Below are 25,828 nucleotides of genomic sequence, written 5' to 3' on the forward strand. Positions count from 1 at the left end.
CCTACAGCTGTATAAGGTTATTGTCTTAGAAAAAAGGATTCCTAAAGGGATCTTCACCTGTCCCCATAGGAGAACCCCTTTTAGTTCCAGGTAGAACCCTTTTGGGTCCAGGTAGAACTCCTTTGGGTTCCATGTAGAGCGCTCTGCAGAAAGGAACCAAAAGGGTTCTACCTGGAACCAAAAAGGGTCCTTCAATGGTTTCTCCTATGGGGAAAGCTGAAGAACCCTTTTTCGATTCTAGATAGCACCTTTTTTCTAAGGGTGTAAGGTTATGGTTGTGGTTGAGGGTTAGGATTGAACTGGAATGTAGACACGCTGGACTCTCCAAATGAATGTATTACAGCAGTATAAAATGTCATTGCGTCATCAGACACAGTGCAAGAGAAAACAAAGATGTGTTAAATATCTGTTCTAATCTAATTAACATCTGCTATAAACACTGATGTTGACACAGAACATGGTTGGAACAGAATCAAGACCATTGGGCTACTCATGGGAACAATAAAGTTATTTAAATTCGAATTGAAATTAAATTCAAGTGTTACCCGACAAATATTACCCGACACCAGCTTTAATGACATATTGTGAGACGCCACCCAACGCTTCATTGATTTATTGTCCCCAACTGAGACTGACTGGAAACATCACCTGTATTGAAACCTCACAAAAGATGTCCAAATCACTTCATAGAGGAATCTGATACACAGTGAGGGAATTATAAACCACACACACACACACACACACACACACACACACACACACACACACACACACACACACACACACACACACACACACACACACACACACACACACACACACACACACACACACACACACACACACACACACACACACACACACACAGGAAGGGAACTGACTGTGTAGAAAGTCATGCCAACAGGGTTGGGTATTAAACACTTCTGTGATTTAGAAAGGTGGCTGCACAAATTATGAGATGCACTAAAATGCCATCACACTGGCTGGGTAAAGAAACAAAAGACATAAACACTGCCCAAAAATATTGAAACTCTGTAAACTCGTCTGTGCTCTTCCAAATAACCCGTTATGGGTCCTAGCCCCTCAATAGTAAATCAAATCAAATCAAATGTATTTATATAGCCCTTCGTACATCAGCTGATATCTCAAAGTGCTGTACAGAAACCCAGCCAAAAAACCCCAAACAGCAAGGTGTAGAAGCACGGTGGCTAGGAAAAACTCCCTAGAAAGGCCAAAACCTAGGAAGAAACCTAGAGAGGAACCAGGCTATGAGGGGTGGCCAGTCCTCTTCTGGCTGTGCCGGGTGGAGATTATAACAGAACATGGCCAAGATATTCAAATGTTCATAAATGACCAGCATGGTCAAATAATAATAATCACAGTAGTGGTCGAGGGTGCAGCAAGTCAGCACCTCAGGACTGGAGGACTAATAGGACTGACTAATGATGGGAAATACTTGAACTCTCACTCTAAATAAATGTGTTTAAATGTTTCACATCCTCATGAAAGACGAATGCATGAGAAAAGCACATTCCACTGACATTCATTTATCATCTGGAAGTGCCTGCGGTTGACGTGGACAGTAGACACACAGGGACGGAGTCCAAAGAAGGAAGGGACAACTACGGAGGATATAAAACAGAACTAAGCTGAGAGGAGAAGAGAGAGTGCAAAGCTCTCCACATTTCACTGATCTACAAAAAAAAGTGATGATGATTAGCATATTGAGCTTATTAATAGGGCAGCTTGGCCTCAGAGCCATATGGAGCATGCTATATGTATTTTTATGGACCTCTTTTTATGGACCTCCAAGACGTATGATATGTGCTAATGGTCTAGTTCAGCGTTCCTCAACTGGCGACCCGAGTTTGGCCAGTGGGGTTTTTTATTTATTTATTTTTGAGAGAAAAAAAAATCAGTTGAATTTAATTTATAATTTTATTGCTGGACATAATAGACTGTAAAAACAGCTCCATGTGATTTTAATTGAAGAAACATGTTCCCAAGTATTCCCACGCATCGTAAACAAACATAAGCAAGGCTTGAAATTAAATATCTGTTTGGACTTCTTGTGGTCAATTTGCAGCATAACGTTCTGGCCCCCCGACCATCCTCTCAAGAAAAAGTTGTCCTGCAGCCTAGATCCCTGGTCCAGTTACCTTAGACAGAAACTAAAGTAGGGATGTTGGTGGGGAAGGATGGGTGGGCATATTCCGCGACCATCTAGCAATCCAAAGGTTGCGTGTTTGAGTCGTGTCGGGGACAACTGTAGCATTTTAGCTAACCCTTCCCCTAACTTTTTCCTAACCTTAGTTCTCCTAACCTGTTTTTGTTCACATTTTACATAAATTACCCTAACCCTTGTCGTTTGTTCTCCTAAGCAACAACGTAAATATGTATATGTAAAGTGTGATATGTAAAATGTATGTACATATAACAAAAAAGCTGTAAAAATACAAATATATTTTTGTGTCCTCTGAAGGGCGGGATGGGTTAATACAAATTAAGTCATTCTCCTTGGTTGTTAGGATGCAACAGGCAACCTGGTCTCAGAAAAAGACGTATAATACTATACGTTCTTCAAGATGTATGATAACTCATCCAATTCGTATGCTTTTGTACAACCGGGTAAGATGTTTGACGCTATACGTCCCCTAAATATTACGATATTGTACAACCACTATTCCATTCATAATGTAACCTAATATAATTAAATATACAACACTAAAGGGAGGAAACATGTTTACAAACCAAATCTTACACATTTCCCTGAGACCAGGTTTAATAGTGATGGTAATGGCACAGAGGCACTTGAGGACCATTCACACTACATCAGATTGTTTTCAAATAGTTTTCCAACAGTGACTGTAGAATAAATACTAAAAGCCAATGCATGGTGGTGCATGTACTTTTTATTTACATATTTTTGAAAGTACTAATGTATTTCGATAGCCTGGTGCCAGATCTGTTTTTGTCTTGCCGATTCCTATGGTCCTTGGCATAGGCAACAACAGGTGTTGGCTATACAGCACAAACGGATCTGGGACCAGGCTAGTAACTATGGCCAGGGAGGTGGTGTAACACTTCAAGCCGAAGTCTTACCTCGAGCGGTTTTGGTGCAGGTGCGTCCGTTGCCATTGAGGGGCGGTGGGCAGCGCCCGCAGACATAGCCCGTGTAGGGTGGACGTCGGTCGATGCACTGGACCCCCAGGAAGCACGGTCGGCTGGCACACGTACCTGTCACATTGTTGTTGATTCCTGCATGGGATGATAGCCCTACGCCTGGAACACATCATCACTGTCATCAGCCCCAGGACATGTACATATTTATCCAATGAATTCCCTTCCCCCTAGCCTTCACATGAACAGCGATGTTCACCATTTGTTTATGCTCAGTGGGATGCTGTAATCAGCTGTCAATGCCTCTGCATCGGCCACACCATGCTGTCTTCGTTTGCACATTTCATGATTAGTCATAATTCAAATCAGTGCAGCCACATAGATGTAAACAGCTCACAAATACCACTGACGTACAGTTGCCTACCGGGGTGATATATTCAACACTGCCTGACAGATTTTATGTGGCAGAACTCGCAGTTAAATCCAAAGCTGCTACAGTTGCTAATTGCTCAAATGTCTTTGATTAAAATGCAAAGTCTGGGAAGACCAATTATATAAAGGTACTTTATAACTGAAATTAGGACTGTGGAGAAACTCTTAGTTGGCACTTTGTGTTTTGATGGCAGGAGGCTCATTACGGTGCTTCGGGATGAAAGTCTCGGAGTAATTGATTGATACGCGATCAAGGTCAGAAACCCCTTGGAGTGAGCGAGAGAGATGTGTGTGTGTGTGAGACCCCGACTGTGTCCCCTTGTGTCTTCACCTCCAGACCTTGCCCTCACCCCCAATCCAGCTGCATCATCTTCCCTCTACCCATAGGCCTTCACTCCCCTCCTGGGCTCCCCTCTCACCCCCACCCACAAAGAAGAGTGATGAAAATGTCAATCGCACTATTCGTCTTAAACAAAGCTATGTACTTCAGAACTGAAACTGCTGGTATCATTGGCACTTTTAGATGGATTCTGTCAAGTTTGACCCATAACTTCGTCCTTGTCCTTTGTTTCGCACCTTGCACAGGCACCACATCAAACCACCACATCGTCAAAAGTGTATTATGGCTCGACTCTGCTGTGTTACGTTGGTTTTGCACGTTTCTCAGCATCTCTCTATTCTGTGACGGATCTATGGAAGAGAGCAGACTGAGACCGAATGACTGTCATTGCAGTGCGGTTAGAAGCTTTGAAACGTGACACTGGCAACCCTTCTCTTTTTCCCATTTGCGTGCCGCACAGCGATTCTTCTCCCTCTCAGGCTAATAAAGCGTTCCATCTTCACGGTGACAAAATAGGAAAAAGAATGGACCATCTGTCTTTTATTAGGAAGTGATTTATCAGCGTTATGACTCCACATATTAAGGCTTATCGCCTGTGAATTGTGTCTCATTTTTTGACTAGGCAGCAGAATCCACTCAGACAATGGGTGGTTTTATCGGAACGACGGGGTCGACAGGAGATGACATATTTCGCTGTGTGCCTTTCAATCCCATCTCCAGCCCTTTAGTGTGATGATGATGACAGGCAATTTTGCAAGGCCGCTAACTGGGCTGGCTATAGCTGCCAATGCCAATGAGGTACTCAGTCGCGGAGTAATGTGACACCCCTGATGAACTATTATATGAGCCCAGGTGTTAAACAGCCTTTTGTAGGCGATCTGAAGAGTATCAGCCAGGGGCTTTTGGGAAATAGAGGGGTATGGTAGTAGGTGCCAGACGCACCGGTTTGTGTCAAGAACTGCAATGCTGCTGGATTGTTCACGCTCAACAGTTTCCCGTGCGTGTCAAGAATGGTCCACCAACCCAAAAAAAACTTCCAGACAACTTGACAAATGTCGGAAGAATTGGAGTCGACATTGGCCAGCATCCCTGTGGAACGCTTTCGGCACCTTGTAGAGTCCATGTCCCGACGAATTGAGACTGTTCTGTGGGCAAAAGGGGAGGAGGGGGGGGGGGGGTGTAACTCAATATTAGGAAGGTGTTCCTAATGTTTGGTGTACTCAGGGTACTTGCCAGTTTTTTGTCCATTCTCCGACGGTGTATGTACAGCTGGGGCCTTGACAGGTGCCGTGTTGGTCTCTGGAACTCCAGGCATGTTGGTTTGTGGGAGTCCAGGCTGATTGGTCGGTGGGATTCCAGGTCGGCCAGTGTCCATCCTGGGTGGATTGTGTTGGTCTGGTCTGTTGTTGGGTGAGGACTTAGAGGTGGTGGTGGTGGTAGGGACAGTGGTGGGTCCAATACTGGGGACAATGGGGATTGACCGTACAGCTGCTGTTGTGTTAGAGACAGATGTGGACACATGGAGAGAGTAAGAGGTGGACTTCGTAACACCTCAGCGCTTTTATGATGCTGGGAGAGAGATAGACAGAGGACACTTCAGGTTCAGAGCCAAATGTTTGTCTTATGCTGTCACACAACCAATACTGTTTTTATTAAAAACATTCCATAGAAACTTCTCACACTCTATTCAAGAATGTTGGTCCACAGTTTATCAGCTGTTTTTTTTTTACAACACTTTTCATCTCACACCTACACCGCTAGAAATCACAGCACCACAATAGATCTGCGAGCAGCAGATTTGTGTAAAAAAATATGTTTTTAAAAAAGAAAGAAAAGCAGAGCAGGAGGAGAGAGAGAGAGAGAGAGAGAGAGAGAGAGAGAGAGAGAGAGAGAGAGAGACTGTGCGATTGATGATGGCAGAGTGGAGCGATGGCAAGTGAAATAAACCTGGCAGTGTAACTCCTGTCGAGGCAGCATGGCACTATAATAAACAAAGCAGAGGACCACTCAGTCGAAACTCATCGCTCAGAGGGAGAAAAAGATCAAGGAGAGAGAAAGACTAAGATGCTTGGGAAATAAAAGAGGGATGTTGGTGGAAACATGGCATGGCTTTTCGGTAGCAAAATGGTAACTAAGTGTATGTGTGTATGTGTGTATGTGTGTGTGTGTGTGTGTGTGTGTGTGTGTGTGTGTGTGTGTGTGTGTGTGTGTGTGTGTGTGTGTACGTGTGTGTCTGCACTCCTGCAGAATTCAAGTGGTTTACACTGGACTACAGAAACAAACGTCTGCTGAATGAAAATTCGATTTCCCTCTAGGTGCGTATGTGTGTCTTATGGATGGTTCCCCAGCTTCGCCCCTGCTCCCCCTAGCCCTGTTCCCCTCGCCCCTGCTCCCCTAGCCCTGTTCCCCTCGCCCCTGCTCCCCCTAGCCCTGTTCCCCTCGCCCCTGCTCCCCTTAGCACTGTACCCCTCGCCCCTGCTCCCCTTAGCCCTGTACCCCTCACCCTGTTCCCCTTAGCCCTGTACCCCTCGCCCTGTTCTCCTTAGCCCAGAAACCCCTCGCCCTGTTCCCCTTAGCCCAGAAACCCCTCGCCCTGTTCCCCTTAGCCCTGCTCCCCTCGCCCCTGCTCCCCCCGCCCCTGCTCCCCTTAGCCCTGTTCCCCTCGCCCCTGCTCCCCTTAGCCCTGTTCCCCTTGCCCTGTTCCCCTAGCCCTGGTCCCCTCGCCCCTGTTCCCCTAGCCCTGTTCCCCTCGCCCTGTTCCCCTAGCCCTGTTCCCCTAGCCCTGTTCCCCTAGCCCTGTTCCCCTAGCCCTGTTCCCCTCGCCCTGTTCCCCTCGCCCTGCGGCCAGGCGGTAGATCACTCTGTATTCAACTAGGCCATGCTCCTTCCATGCGCTCCCCCCTCACCGCACCTCACTTCTCCTCACCTCAGCTTTAGGCTCAGGCAGTACTGTTGATCACTCTGTATTCAACCAGGCCCCACACCTCCCCTCACCTTACATTACCTTGCCTCGCCTCAGCTCTGTGGCCCAGGCGGTAGATCACTCTCCATTCCACCAGGTCATGCTCCTCTTCCATCTCCCTGCTGCTAGCCAGGCCCCTTACCTAATCACTGCCTTCTGCCATGCTCCTTCCTCCCAGCCCTACTCTCTGCTCCCTCCTTTGTACCCTTCCAGGTTCCCACACTTCACCTCTAATGGCCTTTGTCAGTTAGCTGTCACACCTAAGGTGCTGCGGCAGAACTCTAAGCCTGGGGCCAGGTGTCAGGATACACTCTGCTCTGCTCTCCCTCAGGGAAGAAGTGCTTCACCAATTAACTCAGCTAAACCCCGACCCCCCCCCCCCCCCCCGAAAAAAAAATTAAGAAATGAAAACACACCAAAAAATAATTTATGGGGGGGAAGGGGAAGGTGGGAGAGAAGGGGCAAGCCATCACCTGCCCTCTGGTTTCAATTGGACATGCATCCCTGTTAGTTATCATGTGAGCGGTTCATCACCTGCCCTCTGGTTTCCATTGGACATGCATCCCTGTTGGTTATCATGTGAGCGGTTCATCACCTGCCCTCTGGTTTCCATTGGACATGCATCCCTGTTGGTTATCATGTGAGCGGTTCAAAGTGCAGTGGCAATTATTATTCCCATTATTGTTGTGTGAGTAATGTTATCCAGATATGGGAATTGTGGAATGCTGAGCTGGAATGTCGTATTGTTTCCGTTTGTCTTGTCAAAGATAACAGTGACGGTCTGGTCTTCCCACAGTTACCGGTGCATGCAGCTTTACGTTTCCACCCACTTCCATATTACAGGTGGGAGAAGGTTGCAAGTACCTCTGGAACGTCTTTGTAACATGTCTTATATTCATGTCAAATCAATCCCTTTTCCACATTGACAAACAAGGCCCACAGTCTGTTTCTATGGGAGTGAATTGGCTAACTGATACAGTAGTGTGGTAGCACTAGTGATTTGATTGGCCATGCCTACCTGTTGATGTAAAAAGTGTTGATAAATACATTTGATTGATTGACCATGCCTACTTGTGCAGGTGGTCCCATCTCTCAGCATGCCGTGGGGACAGCCTCCACACCTGTAGGAGCCGAAGCTGTTGAAGCACTGGACTCCAGGCAAGCAGGGGGTCCTCTCACACTCATTCACATCTTCCTGACAGGTAGCGCCTACACAGACGGACAGACATTATTACAACAGGCAACACAAAGCCAGACAGCCAAAGTCCATTACTACAACAGGTAGCCCTTATACCCACGAAGACAGAACGACAAGGTCTGAGCCAAGCTCACAGACAAAGAGACAAAAAGCCAAGGTCTGAGTTAAGCTCACAGACATAGAGACATAGAGCCAAGGAAGCCCAATACAACAAGAGGGAGTTAACGTATTTTCAGCCGGTGACGTGCGGTCAGGGTTGGCACAATGAATGAAAGAAGAACTGCAATGAAAAATAAATAAACATACATTTTTATCAATAATAATTTTGTCGTCATTCATTTTTTTCTGCATGATGAAATCAATTTCTGAACAAGCACTTTCCAAACTTGCGGTGATCTGCTTACAAAAGACACAAGGCCAAACTCCAAACTCAAAGCAAGGCACTGACATGACTTGTGCGTGCATGTTTCTACCTCATACTGCCAGCTAACGGGCGCCAAAAGGCAGGCAGAGAGCTTCGCTGCCTTTCAAGTGTCAATATGTCCCATTCATCTTCACTGCACTCCAATAATAAATACCCATAATGGCATAATGGCGTGAAAATGAGTTATATGGGACAGGCAGGGGGACAGCCAGCTCCCGGCTGTGGACGTCACACGTCATCTGCCAGTTCCGTTCGTTTTACAGCGAGATAAAGTAAGCTGATCGGGATCGCTAACATATTGCATCTGTTTTCAAAGTCGAATTTCCTAGCGAAACAGCGGGTGATAAGGGATGGACGACCAACACAGAAAACAACACAATAACTTCAACATGAGTGGCGTCAACGGAAAGACTGACTCTGTGGCTGCGCTGCTAACAGCCGACTCGACTACTTCCCCTGCCTGCTTCTTCCCCAGCGACAGCGTGTAGACAAGAGCCGGTTACGGCGACTTGAACAACTTGCACATGGCACTCAACAAGCATGAGAAGTCTAAGTCTCATATCCAAAGCCAGGTAGTTCTTCAAACACTTGGCAATGAATGAACAACGGATGTGTTCAGGGTGCACAAAAAGAGAACCGGGAGATTTCGAAAGACCTACTTAAACAATGCTGCGTCACGCTACCTCGGGAGGAGTGGGCATTCCGTGCCAACGATGAGAGCGCCAGCTCATCAAACAGGCCCAGGGGCCCCTATGTGGAACTATTAAACAGTTAGCAACCCATTTAGAGACCGCCAAATTGTTCGCTCTTTACTCATAGCCTATGATGGAATTTTCTACGTACAGAACAAAGTGATGGATATTGGTATCTGCTTTACCAGTATCAGAATCACATCGAAAGCACTGGAAGGGCAGCGACAAAACTTTGATCGTGCAATGAACTGGGCCTGGCGGTATGCGAAAACTCATAGTAAACAGTCGATCAGAGTAGAGAGGGGGCTAATCTACTATAACATAATGGACAATATCAATGTTCAGACGAGAGCTAGTCTAACCTACGGGATACAAACCCAGTTCCCCCACGGGTGCCACCAACGTCTTAAGACCATTGCCATCATCAGACTGACTTTTAAAACCGAGGGCCAACTGGGACGAGGGTTACAGTTCAGTCACTGATGACTTAACCCAGAAGTACAGACGGATGGACTTCGTTTACACGTGCAAGTGTTTATTTACAGTAGTGCCGTCTACTATTACATTGCATGTCTATTGTGTGAGGACAGAATATCTCTCTCAATCGGTAGTGCGGACTACAATGTTGCGTTTGCAGCGCTGTCACAAGTAGGCCTTTTCGCTGGCATTTGGGTTGCTGTCCGTGGTGCTGAAAGTCGCCTGTTTGTGCAGGGCAGTAGTTGAGAGGGGCACAACCTATTAGTGCCTGTGAGGGCGTGTGTCCAAGGGTTAAGCCGCCTACCTGATGCTGTTTGATGGATGGTTGTGGTTGTTTAATGGTTATCTTTGTGATCGGGTCATACCGATAAACACCGTAGCAATATTCCGCTTTATGAGTGAGTGAGTGAGTGACGGGGACCAGGGGGGGCCTCAATAGAAAGTGCCTGCACGCCGTCAGACCTCAACGCACGTCACTGTTTTCAGCTCTTAGCTACTCCCGACGCCCACTTCACCTCACCCCTGACCTTTCAACACTTACTAGTTACACACACAGCCTAGAGGGAGTGATCAGGATGCTTGGAACTAGCCTGCCACTGTTTGTTAACCCACGGCAGCACAAATCTGTGTTTTCACCAGGGGTTATGAATACATCGCAAACACCACTGAGACTCTGGTCTCTTTGTTGCTGCTAGTGGTGAACGGGGAGGGGGAAAATATATCAGATCTCTAACAGTGTCAATACACAATTCTGTGTTTCTCTGTCTTTGTGTGTGTGCACCTGTGTGTGTGTTCCTGTAGCCTTACCTCTCAGTCCTGCAGGGCATTCACAGAGGAAGCCATCAATGGTATCAACACACACCCCGGCACCGCATGGAGCCGAAAGACACGCGTCAAAGTCCTCCTGACACAGGACCCCTCCTATCCCCTGGGGACACGCACACAGGTATTCTCCGCTGCCCGCCGGGAAGGCCACGTTGGTCACGCACGTCCCGCCGTTCAAACACCCACAAGGTTTCACAGCCACCTGAAGAGAAGAGGCAGACGGGCGGATAGACGGAAGGACAGACAAACAGCTGTTGCCTACATAGCTTTCAACATAGCCAATTAAATGGCATCATCCTCAGCCTGTTATAGGAACAGAATAGATTCATATGGTCTGCTTAATCACAGCGTATGGCTGTTTTCACTTTCCCTAGATCCTCAAGTCTTCTCACTGCTAATAAAGAGATGAATACCCACTCTGACTCTACAATACCCTCAGACAGGAAACCGCCATCTGCTTCCAGCTCTCTTATGATCACGGAAAGAGATCCTCGTATTACTGTTTTATACCATTATACCATGATTATCAGCATCATATCAATGCCTTCTTTATCGCTGTCCGTGCCAAGCCAGACCTGGGCTCACAGGGTAAGGTGCAGATACTGTAGTTGTCTCACAGCTTTGGGGTAAACGGTTTTATAACCACACAACCAACTATGGGCATGAACCTGGGAATGACAAAACCCTGGGTTGTCAACTTGTTGTCGCACGCATCCCATGGTAACCAGTGTCCTCTCCAGTCCTCTCCAGCTCTAAACAGACGGACATCACGTCAACAGAGGATTTGCACGTACGGAGCTATGGTGTGGAGAGAAACACATCGGTGATGAATGCATGTGTTGACTGAGGTCTGTTTTCAGGCTTTGGGGGCTAAACGGTGGTGCACCACACACCAAGAGAGGAAGGGAATGAGGAAGGTAGGAATAAACTGTTTACAAGTCACTCCCCCCCCCTTTTCTCACCTCGACGGTGTAGCTGCTCTGGGCATTGCACTCGTCGGACAGCGTGAACTCGAAGCTCTGCCGAGACTTCCCCTGTGTCTCCACTGGATGGACTTTCCAGATGAGGAGGCCGGCGGGGGAGAGGCTGGCGTCGGGAGGGCCCTGCTCCAGGAGGAAGAGGAGCGCCGAGCCCTCGGGGTCCGCCGCCGTGAACTGGAACACAAAGTTCTCCCCCGTGAAGGTGCTGAGGCCCCCCTGAGGCTGGTGCAGGTTGGGGGGCTGGTTGACTGGGGGTAGGGGGGAGAGGGAGAGAGAGAGAGACAGAGAGAAAGATAGAGGTACAGACAAAAGATACAACAGTCAAATGTATTCTCTTTTTATCCACTGTGGTTGACAGACGGTATTCATTATTGTACTCCAGCTGTTTGAGAGGGTAGTTCCGAGCACACAGGGAAATTGAGGGGGAACTGGTGTACTGTAGTCTACTACAGAGAGCATCACTGACACTGTGAAGCCCCAAAGGGCTGTCACAACATGTTAGTGTCAGGGGTGGGATGGAGGGATGGAGGAAGGGAGGGAAGGAGAAAGGGAGAGAGATAGAGGGAGAGAGAGAGGGTTGGGGATGGCGGGAGGGAGAGGAGAGGAAGAGGGAGGGGGTGAAGGGTGGGAGAGAGAAGGAGGGGTACAGTCTCTCTACAGGGACACAGAGACATGTGAAGACAGGCTCCTCTATTGCAGAGTGCATTTAGACAGGTCCTGACAGGTAAAGAAACAGAGCCCCTGCAGATGGCCTGCTCTCCTTTGATCTAACACTGGGACAGAGACTGATGACACAGCTAATGGGACCAGGCATCTTCCTCAGAGCTGAGACCTAATGACATAGACAGTAACACAGGGACAGGCTGCTTCAGAAACACACAGCCCCTGAGAAGAGAGAAAGGCAGGGCCTGTTCGAGGCCTACTAAGAGACTATTTTCTCATTTGTGTGTGTGTTCCTGTGCGCGCGTGTGTGTGTGTGTGCCTGTGCATGGGTGTGTTTGCAAGTATAATCCAACAATATAACCTTCAAAGGGAAATCTGTTCAAAGCCCATAAATGAAACTTCCTGACCTACAACTCAACTAAAAGAGAATCATGTCATCTGAGTCATAAAAGTCATAAAACTCCAAAGTTCTCCACTCCATCAAATGTACCCTGTGCCAATCATGATCAATCTTGTCTGACTGTCTATTATTAATCCCTATTAGACGGTGTTAATGAAGTGAACCATGCAGCGCAAAGATATAGGAAGCATCTGTAGCCCTGGGCGGGTGGGTGTGTTGCAAGCCGGCAGGCAGACTGTAAATATACCTGAGGAGGGGTAGAAAGAGGGGGAGGAAGAGAGAGAGAGAGAGAGAGAGAGAGAGAGAGAGAGAGAGAGCGAGAGAGAGAGAGTAAAGGAAGGAGAGAAAAAGGAGAGAGAAGAAAGGAGAGAAAATGGAGAAAGAGAGAGATTGTCTCTCCTCTCTATACCAGTGTGACAGCCCCCCTGCAAGTGAAAATGAATGACCGTGGCAAGAGCACCGCTATCTATCGTTTCCTTCTCTCATTCCTCAAGACGGTCACCTACCACTTTAGTCCTTGCCGAGAATTTGAATTGCATTTCTTTGATCCTTCGCGTCCTCTCTCCTCGAAACCCATTGGATGAGGGGGAGGGAGATCTGACCTTCTCATCGAATGGTTTTTGAAAAGAAGGAGAGAGGACGCAAGGAATCAAGGATATGCAATTGATATTCTCCGATTGACAACATGTTGATCCTTTTTCAAACCTTACATGCCGATCACGGTCACCATAGCTGTTTGCAGTCTGTTGTATCAGTGTGTAGTTTGAGACTTTTCAAGCATATTTTGTTCCACAATATTCAGCAGTCATTTCCATTTGACGGATTTGATTTACCTTCATTTACGGACCATGTGAATTTGGATGTGTTTGGATTACAGAGGAGGCAGGGGCTGGCAGGATTGGAGTCTCCTTTAGCAAAACACATTCCATCTATATTGCATGTCCTCTCCTGACAGAGAAAGAGAGAAAGGTGAGAGAGAGAGAGACAAGTGAAAAAGCGAGAGAGAGAAGGGTGAGAGAGAGAAAGGTGAGAGAGAGAGAAAGGTGAGAGAGAGAGAGAAAGGTGAGAGAGAGAAAAATGTGAGAGAGAGAGAAAGGTGAGAGAGAGAGAAAGGTGAGAGAGAGAGAGAAAGGTGAGAGAGAGAGAAAGGCGAGAGAGAGAAAGGTGAGCGAAAGACAGACAGACAGACAGACAGACAGACAGACAGACAGACAGACAGGAAGGAAGGAAGGAAGGAAGGAAGGAAGGAAGGAAGGAAGGAAGGAAGGAAGGAAGGAAGGAAGGAAGGAAGGAAGGAAGGAAGGAAGGAAGGAAGGAAGGAAGGAAGGAAGGAAGAAAGAAAGACATTCACTGTTACTACATTTACTGAGATGATAAATAGGAATAAAAAGGTTCAAGGAAGAGTGTGTGACAGAGATGAACTTGTACAAATTTATGAAGCAACAATTTTTTGATAAAGTGTCATGCAATATGATCTTCTCAATGTTTAGCACTAGGACATGTCTGAGCCTCCCTCTGGAGACCATAGAAGAAAATCACAGCAGGAAATGAACAGAAAACAAACACTAACAAATCCATCTCTTCCAAATGTAACTCAATTTGATTAAAACATAATTGGCAGGAGCAGCTACAGTAGTCCCCTGTGTGTGTGTGTGTGTGTGTGTGTGTGGGTGCGTGCGTGCGTGCGTGCGTGTGTGTGTGTGCGTGCGTGCGTACTGTATGGTGTGCAGGGAGGACATTCATAACATCTGTGGTGTAGAACAAACATCCTTGGACGTAGGGAGCTCTGAAAGTGATGTTGTGAGTGTCTGTTTTAGTCATCCTAGAGACAACCGGTATTCCAGAGCCTGGTTTCCACTGTACAGTAAACCCAAGAGTAAAGATGTACAACAACACTTCACTAAACATGTTGCACAGCATGTTCAACAACAGCTACCCTGCAGACATTACGAGACAGCCTGGTTTTCACTTCTTCTCGTTATACGAATATCTTACGCCTTTCTCAGTGGTGAAGAGTTGTCCTAATACTGCATGGTTCTTGAGGAGATACACTGCGACTTTTAGGGGAAATATGAATGTGTGTGTGTGTGCGTATGTGTGTGTGTGGTCGTGCATGCATGTGTGCGCGGGTTTGTGTGGTGTATAGTAGTTACCTTTAACTTACAGAGTCCGGAGTGGGTTGGTTCACACACCTGGCACACACCATCGTAGATTGTTAGCAACTTAGGCTCACTGTACTGAGAGCCGTCATTGGTCACCTGAGACAGGAAGGAACAACACTGTAACCAACCAATACACAACACACTCTAGTGCTAACCAGTTTCAGACATTCATATCAATTAGGAGGGCTTCCGTGTCTTGAGCTTGGTATGGATGGTCAAACGGTTTGGTGGTTTAGCTAAGTAAATCATTTAATATGATTTCAGAAGGTTGAAGCTCATATACTGTGAAAAAACAAAACAATATAAAAACAATTTGATTTAGGATTTGAAATTCATGCTTATGCACACTTAGACATTTTCACAGCATCCAATACAAATGTACCTCACACTCCTATGGGATGGGTGACTCAAGCTCCCCTAAACCTTGTAGATTAATGGCAGAGCCAGGGCTAAGGTAGGTAATATTGGGCTCATCTTCTAAGCCCACTTACCCAGGCTCACATAATCCACTTCAGCAGACAGACCTGACTTTGGGCTAACCTTGGGGGTGAGGAGAGAGGCCCCACGGCTCTGTCTCCTACATTGAGATTTATGCTAATGTCTTCTAATACGGCAGTAAACAAACAGCGATCCCAAACCACTCAGGGACATGCTGGAACATGATATATAGGCTATAGAACAGGCAAGGAGAAGGTCAGGAATAGGGCAAAGCGGAAGACTTCAAGTTGACTTTTTAAAAAAAAGTGAGCCATAATCACAGTTTCTTACAAGGAAACGAGGTGACTTTCCATGTGCTTTAGTAAAATGAATGACGCAACGAATGAACTTTATTGATATAACTATATAATACTGTAAATAACTTTACCTTGACTTCCCAGCGAGCATAGGGTTTGTCATCCACCATAAAGTCTACAGAGTTGATAGTCATCATGCTGTTCAGTGAGGGGACAGAACAGTCTAAAGCCTTGGAGCTCAGGAAGGTAGCTCTGGTCCTCTGCTTCTCTCGCGGAACCCGCTCACCATTCAGGTTCTAGAGGAGATAGATCGATAGATCACCATCAGAGCATGTGAATATTGTGTGTCTAATGTGTAATTACACCGTTGATCATGGCTGAACCCCAGTCCTGCAGAGCAGTAGTTTGTTAAGACCTACACAATATCACAGCTTAATTGTGAAATAGACACAAATGACTTATTCGAAATTCGTGACAGGCACACGGAAAAGTTTTTGCACAAAAAAAAAAAAAGAGTATTGCACAATTTTCATCACAACGCATTTTGTGTGTATTACATGATTTTCTTTCTTCATAACGCATTGGTGTACATTACACAAATTCCATTTTTTTGTGGCTAATGTTAGGTAGTCTAGCTAGGTGGCTAATGTTAGCTAGGCTAGGGGTTAAGGGTTAGGGGTTTAGGGGTTAAGTTAGTTAGCATGCTAGCTAAGTAGTTAACAGGTTCAATTTAGGAGTTAGGATAAAGGGTTCAGGTTAGGGGAAGGGTTAGCTAACATGTAATTGAAAAGTAGCTAGAAAGTAGTAAGTAGTTGCAAAGTAGCTAATTAGCAAAAATGGTAAAGTTATCTGTGATCAGATTTGAACACACAACCTTTGGGTTGCAAGACGTTCACGTTACATGCCAACCCATCCTCCCTGACCAACCTCCCTCCTATATTTTCTGTCTTAAGTAACCCACTGTCCTCATCTGTGATTGAAATGCACTCTATACAAAACCGTAAACTGCACACACAAAAATATACAGTCCAATAAGCAATTTATGTCTATTTCACAATAATCTGTGATACTGGGTTGGTTAGACACACCCATTCTCCCACCACCATCTGCCTATTCACATAGCTGACATTGGAGTCCTGTTGTAAACTAGCAGTTTACCAGTCTGTCTGAGGGATGATTATAAGGCCTACTGAAATGAGCCCCCCTCCTATGATAGAAAAAGGGAATCTAGAGCACCATAGTTTTGCTGAACTCTTTCAATGAAAAAATACTGGTTTGGAGAGATTTCAGCATCCTGTCTGCTTTTTCTGTGTTCCCCACTCTGTTTAATGCAGCAACACTTTGGGGTATGTCCTTGTATGACCGTGACGATTGTCTGAGGTATTTCTCTCACCATCAGTCGTGTGAGGTGGCAGCCCAGGTTGGGAGAGTCGATGAAGCCGAGGCCAAAGACCCGGACGCTGCGACAGTCGAACGCTCTGATGTCACACAGACCACTGTTCTCCAGGTCTGTCAACTCCACGGGCTGACCTGAGGAGAGAGGAGAAAGGGATGAGACGGGAGAAGAGAAGAGAGGTAGATCATCAGAGTTGAGGAAAGACGGAGTGGAATATGTGTAAGTGAGGAAGCGCCAAAACAGAAAAACTCAATATGCAAGTCTAGTGCAATACAAGCCCACTCGCTGACAAACCAAAATGGAAGATTCACCAATTCAAGGGCACTCAAGTATACATTACGTATGATGTGACAAAATGGCACGTTGTCCATGACAACACAGTTAGTAAATTCGCAGGGACCGTCACAATAAATACATCACCAGCCAGACACAAAGTCATAGAATTGGGAGGTCATGTTCAAGTACATTGTCATGAAGCAACACACTGTTTTATAATACCTGCCAGAGTGAGTTTAACAAAGAGTCCCTTTGACTCTGTCTGCATAAAGTACAGTACTAGTATGTCTGCCTCCTTTGATTCTAGTTTGATTCTACTTTCTACAGAAAACAATGTCATAAGTGATATTAAACTCTTGAAGTCGATGGCATTTGCCTGAATGAGAATGACAACAAACGATCAACACAAAAGAGGAGACAATTCCCCTTCAATGTCCCCTCCTCCCCCTGTGCTCTGGCCCAGGGGGAGACTTGATGCTCGCCTGTGATCAGTTGAGCTATTAGCTGGCTTTATTGGCGCGCCCTGCCAAATTCCCCTAGGACCCTGATCCCAGATCAGCTACTATAAATCACACAACACACAGAGAGAGGTCACGGATGGATGCCCGGACCGCTACCTGGTGATAAACAGCATCCTACTATTTCCCATCTCTCAATCAGGATCTATGTTCACAAAGCATACCAGAATAGGAGTACTGATCTCGGGTCAGTTTTGTCTTTTACATTACAATTATATGGACCTTAGTGGATGTGAATTAGGATTACTCACTGTATCCAACATTAAAAATAACTTGAGACTGCAGTAGTCTAATGTGGCAAACAAAATGACCAATAAGCTGGTGAAATCCAATTTTAAGATAAGATGTTTTGATTCAAAATTATGCCCAATCTCTGAGCAGTTTGCAAGTGAATACTCACTGATAGCCAGGCTGCAGTCGTAGAAGCTGTGACCAGGATAGCATTGACAACCCCACTCAGTGCACTGCCCGTTCCCGTTGCAGAAGTTGGGGCAGCGCAGTGCGGTGAGTACCGTCCCAATGATCCCCTCAACCCCCTCCATCCCAGCCCTGGACTCCCCCAGCTCCAGGACCCTCTGGGTCCGGTTCTCCAATAGCCTCCTCTCACACTCGTTCTCCAGGTAGTGCACCAGAGCCTCCTCCCAGGCCAGGTCATCCTACAACATCAAGTTCAGTAAGTTCAAGTTGAACTGCACTCACATTGCAGTCAATGGAAACTGAAATCCATGAGCATACTGTACAATTGGCTTAACAAAAGGGCAGACAAGACCTACACTAACAAGTTACAAAATCAACAACGGTAGTGTCCAAAATGACACAAGATTTCCTCGCCCTTATGGGCTCTGGTCAAAAGTAGTGAACTATATAAGGAATAGAGCGTCATTTCAGACACAGACACAAACAGAAATACCTTGAGCTGCAGATCCAGGATGCACAGGTCCACTGCCTCATCCAGCCTCCGGCCCAGCAGCCCTCTACACACTGTTCCCACCGTGGAGTTCCCCAGGGCTAGCTGGCACACCTCCAGGGCCTTGACCGACGTAAGCCCACTCGGGGTGGGCCACACAGGCTGGGCCACTGGTCGCTCTGCAGACAGGTGGTGGTCCTCAGGGAAGAAATAGGCTAAGCTCTCCAGGTCCGCTTGGCTCAGGGACTGAGAGGTGAAGATGGGCTGGAACTCGTACAGCGCCTAATAATGACAATAGTAATAAGAGCAATAATGACAATAACAACAACAAATGGCCATTCAAATAAACTCAAGGACACTATACAACAAGAAAAACCAAAATAGAAGAAAAAAATTCAAAGGATGAGCACCTGTCTCTTTGTCTTGGGCCTGTTGTCGTCTACGGCAACCAGGAAGTCTCTTCTGAGTTCCCTGTCAACCTCTCTCTCACTCTTATCACCGAGGTCCCCAAACCCACCATAGTCCACCATCTGGGAACTCGGCTGTTTGTGTATCTCCATAGGCAGAGCTGGGCCGTTCAGGATGGACACTCCCTGGTGGTCACTTTGTTCTGGCTCAGAGCTCCTAATGTACTCAGTGGTAGTGTCCACCCAGGGGAAGACAGAGGTGTAATCCACGTTGTCATGAGACTGGCACTGGGCCTGGTGCTGGGGTGACGAGGGGTTAAAGTTGTAGTGGCTATCGCCGTTGGGGCCCGTGGTGAAATGCAGAGACATGCTGTAGCCCTCCTGACACCGACAGAAAGGCCGTAGTTCCTCCACCTCCATTACAGGGGGCATGGTGTCAAATAAGCTCTCCCCCGCGGCTAGCCTGACACAAAGAAGAAACAGAGGGATATGGATCAGACAACGAGCTATCTCATCAGACTCCGAATTAGAGTAAGCCTTGGGGATAACACAGGATTTGATAAAGGATTTCTTTTCTCATGCCAGCTAAAATAGAAAAGGTAACCCAAGGTTATTACGGAACAACAATTCACTTACAAACTAAATGACAAAAAAGGAAAGGGGTGAGGGAATGTACACTGAACAGTTACCAGCCCAGGGGACCACTCTCAGATCTATATAGAATCATTAATAGTTACCTCCATTCCTCCACAAAGCGTTCTTGTTCAGTGCTCCCATAGGTGGTCCCATCAGGTCCATGGAAGTCGTTGTGACCGTTCCGGTCGAACGTCCCACAGAGTCCCGTTGTACTGCTGTAGTCCACACTGGGAGCTCTGATTGACAGGCTCATCCCCCAATCACTGATGTCCGCCCTTACAAAGGCCCCAGATGGAAAGATCAACTACAAAAGGAATAAGAAGGGATAAAAACGTCTGCTAATTGACATATTATATTATATATTATAAAAGTAAGAGTTAACCTTTATTACACCCAGAAGCTAATTCTAACAGAACTTAATGCAAACTGCATATTATAGAAAGAGTTCACTCATTGTTTTCTTGTGTGGATCAGTGTAGTACATAGCGGGACTCATCAAAACAACAACATCAAACTCCAAATCTTTCTATCTGGAGAACTAGTGTTGGACATTATATTACATCAATCGTACAGTGTTGCAGATTGCCCCGAGCAGATATGTGTTTTCCCATGACTTGTAAAAGTCGTTTCATTCAATATTGGGCTCATTGGGCTCACAAACTCACACATCCCCAAAACCTGTCTAGACAGTGAGGGAGGAAACAGCCCATAAAAGTGGTTTTAATGACTTTAGTAAAAAAGCATGAGCTGACGCATACACAAAAATGCTTGTAGAGGTGCTGACTACCTGAGAAAAAACTTTACAAAAATAAAGAAAGTCGCCTCCTGGGTGGCGCAGTGGTCTAGGTCACTGCATCGCAGCGCCAGCTGTGCCACCAGAGACCCTGGGTTCGCGCCCAGGCTCTGTCGCAGCCAGCCGCGACCGGGAAGTCCGCGGGGCGACGCAGAATTGGCCTAGCGTCGTCCGGGTTAGGGAGGGTTTGGCCGGTAGGGATATCCTTGTCTCATCTCGCACCAGCGACTCCTGTGGCGGGCCGGGCGCAGTGCGCGCTAACCAAGGTCGCCAGGTGCACGGTGTTTCCTCTGACACATTGGTGCGGCTGGCTTCCGGGTTGGATGCGCGCTGTGTTAAGAAGCAGTGCGGCTTGGTTGGGTTGTGTTTCGGAGGACGCATGGCTTTCCTTCGTCTCTCCCGAGCCCGTACGGGAGTTGTAGCAAAGAGACAAGATAGTAATGACTAACAACTGGATACCAGGAAAAGGGGGGGAGAAAAAAAAGTGATATATGCTCCCAACAATTTAATGGGTAAACCTACTTGGTAAAAGTAATCCCGTTAAATGAACCAATACCTACTGTAATTTTCTTCCCCTGGTGAGATTCATGGATCTTGATCCGATACTGACTGGAGACTCTGTTATATCCTCCCAGGTTCTTCAGAGAGAGCTGGGGCCTGGTCTCCTGAAGCTGACCATTACACATGTCCAGCATGACCACCTTAAGGACCACAAAATAAAATAAGTAATTGACTGTATTGTGTTATCCTTATAGTTTTCTACTGTATTTACAAGCTGTATATACACTGCTCAAAAAAATAAAGGGAACACTAAAATAACACATCCTAGATCTGAATGAATGATTCTTATTAAATACTTTTTTCTTTACAAAGTTGAATGTGCTGACAACAAAATCACACAAAAAATAGCAATGGAAATCAAATTTATCAACCCATGGAGGTCTTTGATTTGGAGTCACACTCAAAATTAAAGTGGAAAACCACACTACAGGCTGATCCAACTTTGATGTAATGTCCTTAAAACAAATCAAAATGAGGCTCAGTAGTGTGTGTGGTCTCCACGTGCCTGTATGACCTCCCTACAACGCCTGGGCATGCTCCTGATGAGGTGGCGGATGGTCTCCTAAGGGATCTCCTCCCAGACCTGGACTAAAGCATCCACCAACTCCTGGACAGTCTGTGGTGCAACGTGGTGTTGGTGGATGGAGCGAGACATGATGTCCCAGATGTGCTCAATTGGATTCAGGTCTGGGGAACGGGCGGGCCAGTCTATAGCATCAATGCCTTCCTCTTGCAGGAACTGCTGACATACTCCAGCCACATGAGGTTAACATTGTCTTCCATTAGGAGGAACCCAGGGCCAACCACACCAGCATATGGTCTCACAAGGGGTCTGAGGATCTCATCTCGGTACCTAATGTTGTGCGCCCCCCAAAGAAATGCCACCCCATACCATGACTGACCCACCGCCAAACCGGTCATGCTGGAGGATGTTGCAGGCAGCAGAACGTTCTCCACGGCGCCTCCAGACTCTGTCACGTCTGTCACATGTGCTCTTCATCTGCGAAGAGCACAGGGCACCAGTGGTGAATTTGCCAATCTTGGTGTTCTCTGGCAAATGCCAAACATCCTGCACGGTGTTGGGCTGTAAGCCCAACCCCCACCTGTGGACGTCGGGCCCTCATACCACCCTCTTGGTGTCTGTTTCTGACCGTTTGAGCAGACACATGCATATTTGTGGCCTGCTGGAGGTCATTTTGCAGGGCTCTGGCAGTGCTCCTCCTGCTCCTCCTTGCACAAAGGCGGAGGTAGCGGTCCTGCTGCTGGGTTGTTGCCCTCCTACAGCCTCCTCCACGTCTCCTGATGTACTGGCCTGTCTCCTGGTAGCGCCTCCATGCTCTGGACACTACGCTGACAGACACAGCAAACCTTGCCACAGCTCGCATTGATGTGCCATCCTGGATGAGCTACCACTAGAGTGAAAGCACCGCCAGTTCAAAAGTGACCTAAACATCAGCCAGGAAGAATAGGAACTGAGAAGTTGTCTGTGGTCACCACCTGCAGAACCACTCCTTTATTGGGGGTGTCTTGCTAATTGCCTATATTTTCCACCTGTTGTCTATTCCATTTGCACAACAGCATGTGAAATTTATTGTCAATCTGTGTAGCTTCCTAAGTGGACAGTTTGATTTCACAGAAGTGTGATTGACTTGGAGTTGACATTGTGTTGTTTAAGTGTTTCCTTTATTTTTTGAGCAGTGTATATATACATTTCTTTAAGCATAAAAGCGGCAACATATTTTTAGCTTAAAAGCGGCAATTGTGGTCTGTTTTTTTTTACCCCAAATTGGTAATGATTGCAAAGAGACACTGTCGGTCAGCAAGGACCGCTTTTTGTTTTATTAACCGATGAAACACAAGTAAACAGTTTAAATTCCCCAAAATAAGCATATATAAAAAAAGTCATACATTTACATCAGACTTTTAGCTCTAACTCTGGAATGCTATGGGCTATCAACTCAGTTCAATTTGCATATCAAAGATGAGACTCTCCAATTGGTATCGAGATATTGAATGAAAGCTCGTTTATGTTTTTTTTTTTTATACTGGCTGCCAAACCCTCCCGGGGTCCAAATCTGGGGTGGCTCCATAGCAAATCAAATCAAATTTTATTAGTCACATGCGCCAAATACAAAGTAGACCTTACAGTGAAATGCTTACTTACGAGCCCCTAACGAACACTGCAGTTTTAAAAAATACGGATAAAAAAAAGATACAAGTAAGACGTAATTAAAGAGCAGCAGTAAAAAAATAACAATATATACAGGGGGGATGCCGGTACAGAGTCAATGTGCGGGGGCACCGGTTAGTTGAGGTAGTATGTACATGTACAGTAGGTAGAGTTAATTAAAGTGACTACGCATAGATGACAACAGAGATTGGCAGTGGTGTGGAGAGGGGAGGGGGAGGGGGGAGGGGCAATGCAAATAGTCTGGGTAGCCATTTGACTAGATGTTCAGGAGTCTTATGGCTTGGGGGTAGAAGCTGTTAAGAAGCCTTTTGGACCTAGACTTGGCGCTCCGGTACTGCTTGCCGTGTGGTAGCAGAGAGAACAGTCTATAACTAGAGTGGCTGGAGTCTTTGACACATTTTAGGGCCTTCCTCTGACACCCCCTAGTATAGAGGTCCTGGATGGCAGGAAGCTTGCAGTGATGCACTGGGCCATTCGCTCTACCCTCTGTAGTGCCTTGCGGTCAGAGCCTGAGCAGTTGCCATACCAGACAGTGATGCAACCATGCTCTCGATGGTGCAGCTGTAGAACCTTTTGAGGGTCTGAGGACCCATGCCAAATATTTTCTGTCTCCTGAGGGGGAATAGGTTTTGTCTTGCCCGCTTCACAGCTGTCATGGTGTGCTTAGACCCTGTTAGTTTGTTGTTGATGTGGACACCAAGGAACGTGAAGCTCTCAACCTGCTCCACTGCAGCCCCGCCGATAAGAATGAGAAAATCTATATATTTTCAGGGTACATCTACCTCTGTGCCAAATTTGGTGCTTTTGTCACAAAGTTTCCTCTTGAGACATTTAAAGCTTAGCCACGCACCACTAGTATAGAAAAGAGTGATTCACGTTTAATCCCTCCATTTGACCTCCATTTGACGACTTCTAGGGTTAATTTTCAAATAAATTAAATGAATCTATGAATCATTCATTCAATCAATAAATGATTTCCTCAAAACATCTTGCCTGATCAATGTGTAAATGGGCGTGTTAAACTGTGGTGCTTTGTGTTTGATGTTGTAAATGTGTCTTTTGTATTCAACTTCTCGTGCTGCCGTTTTGGCCAGGTCTCTCTTGTAAAATTGTCAAATAATGGTAAAATATAACAATTGAATCAATCAACCTCGTTTCCCTCCCTGGCCGCCACTCCACAGTTGCAGGACACAGCGTAATGGCGGCTGCCACAGTCCCACTGACGAGCCTGGACCTCGAACGCTCGGTGGAGGCTCTTGTAGAGGAGGAAGGTACCCGTCTGTTGGTTCTCATAGCGTCTGGTGGGGAGAAACTGGTCTTAAAACAGGGGTGATAAATTGGACTGATATCATAGCTGTGATGTTCTTACTTGAAAATACCGAAACAACATATATGTATTGTGCATCTTGCTCGTGAAAATGCCTGTGGCAATTTGTTAGAATTGAACATGTGCATCAAATAAGTTCAACTTAAAGTTATTTTACTGGCAAGTTCAAATAAATGGTAAGACCTAGTTTCCAATAATTATCATAGAAAAAAAATAACTTTTCAATCTAATCAAGCAAAAAGGGTATTTTGATAATGGGATCTAGAGATTGCATAAGCACGATGAAGGTGAAGCAATTATTTAAAAATAATTAGGATTTAAAATGTTCTATCTATTTAGAAGGTTACGGACTGGTCCCCTTCGGACCTGTTCGGTCTGAAAAACATTTTTAACATATTTATCTCTGATTAGTGGGTGTTTTTTGCAATGTTTTCAAGTACCAGCTTTGAGAGGATAGTTAATAATAATAATTACAGTAAAGAACTGAATCAGTTAGCAGGAGGTGGAGTGGTGATTTAAATAGCTCTTCTTGATCATTAAAATCGGCCAAAACAAGTAATGTGGGGGAAAATGCATAGTAAATGAGAACAATTTTGAAACACACTGTATTTAAATGTACAAGAAGGTCTATTGGGGGGGGGAGGGAATGGGGATGTGAAATCGGAAGTCGGTACTCGTCTCCAAGTCTGTATGTAACACACTAATATATAATAATAATATATGCCATTTAGCAGATGCTTTTATCCAAAGTGACATAAATCGTAAATCCAAAGTGATTTACATATGGGTGGTCCTGGGAATCTAACAAGCGACATGCCCCAGTTACCTACCTGCCATCCAACGTAATGATGTGTGGATCAGTCAGAGAGTAGCAGCTTGCAGTGGGAACATCTTGAACTGTGACCTGCAGAGGTATGAGGAACAAAGCTTAGCGTGACCCACTCTGGTCGTGCTGATTAAAGTGTCTGCAACAGCACAGGGTTTTCATGTGCGTGTGCGTGTGCGTTAGTGTCTGAAAAACAGGCCGAAATGCTTTCATGTCTCACTGGCTTAAACACTAAACACAGATGTGGCTAGCCTGACTGCATGACTGAGTGATGACATAACAAAGGGGAAGTCGGAGGTTTAGGAGGACACAACGGGTTTTGCTACATGAGTAATGCTAAGACTTAGTTTAAAAGGAAAGAGTGGAAGCCCACGTAGAAAAGCAGTGTGAGTGATTTGTCGTTGGTTCATAACAGCCTTCTCTTTAACCATGTAAACACTGTGGTGCTATGTCATGCAGACATTTACTGCAGTTCTGTTAGTGTTATAAGCAGCTGTTCTGAGGCTTACAGCTACATCATCTCTCTCTCGGACCTTGAGTGGGTTGGGCTATAGCCCATCCGGAGGCGGGGTTTGCGAAAA

General features: G+C 46.1%; 1 protein-coding gene across 1 annotated transcript in view; it reads right to left on the reverse strand.

Annotated features, from left to right (window-relative positions):
* The window catches only part of LOC139373256 (von Willebrand factor D and EGF domain-containing protein), a 48,780-nt gene that overhangs the window by 10,582 nt on the left and 12,370 nt on the right, over nt 1-25,828 (reverse strand). Inside the window, exons 9-24 of the mRNA XM_071113559.1 lie at nt 25,252-25,325; nt 24,245-24,392; nt 20,903-21,043; nt 19,651-19,853; nt 18,917-19,376; nt 18,510-18,788; nt 18,000-18,255; nt 16,803-16,939; nt 15,541-15,705; nt 14,667-14,771; nt 13,347-13,461; nt 11,433-11,698; nt 10,453-10,672; nt 7,926-8,063; nt 5,126-5,383; nt 3,103-3,282 (exon numbers count right to left, since the gene is read on the reverse strand). Of these exons, the coding sequence (XP_070969660.1) occupies nt 3,103-3,282; nt 5,126-5,383; nt 7,926-8,063; nt 10,453-10,672; nt 11,433-11,698; nt 13,347-13,461; nt 14,667-14,771; nt 15,541-15,705; nt 16,803-16,939; nt 18,000-18,255; nt 18,510-18,788; nt 18,917-19,376; nt 19,651-19,853; nt 20,903-21,043; nt 24,245-24,392; nt 25,252-25,325 (3,145 nt within the window). The remainder of the gene's footprint in view (nt 1-3,102; nt 3,283-5,125; nt 5,384-7,925; nt 8,064-10,452; nt 10,673-11,432; nt 11,699-13,346; nt 13,462-14,666; nt 14,772-15,540; nt 15,706-16,802; nt 16,940-17,999; nt 18,256-18,509; nt 18,789-18,916; nt 19,377-19,650; nt 19,854-20,902; nt 21,044-24,244; nt 24,393-25,251; nt 25,326-25,828) is intronic.

Source organism: Oncorhynchus clarkii, chromosome 18, assembly GCF_045791955.1.
Source record: "Oncorhynchus clarkii lewisi isolate Uvic-CL-2024 chromosome 18, UVic_Ocla_1.0, whole genome shotgun sequence".
Lineage (NCBI taxonomy): Eukaryota > Metazoa > Chordata > Actinopteri > Salmoniformes > Salmonidae > Oncorhynchus > Oncorhynchus clarkii.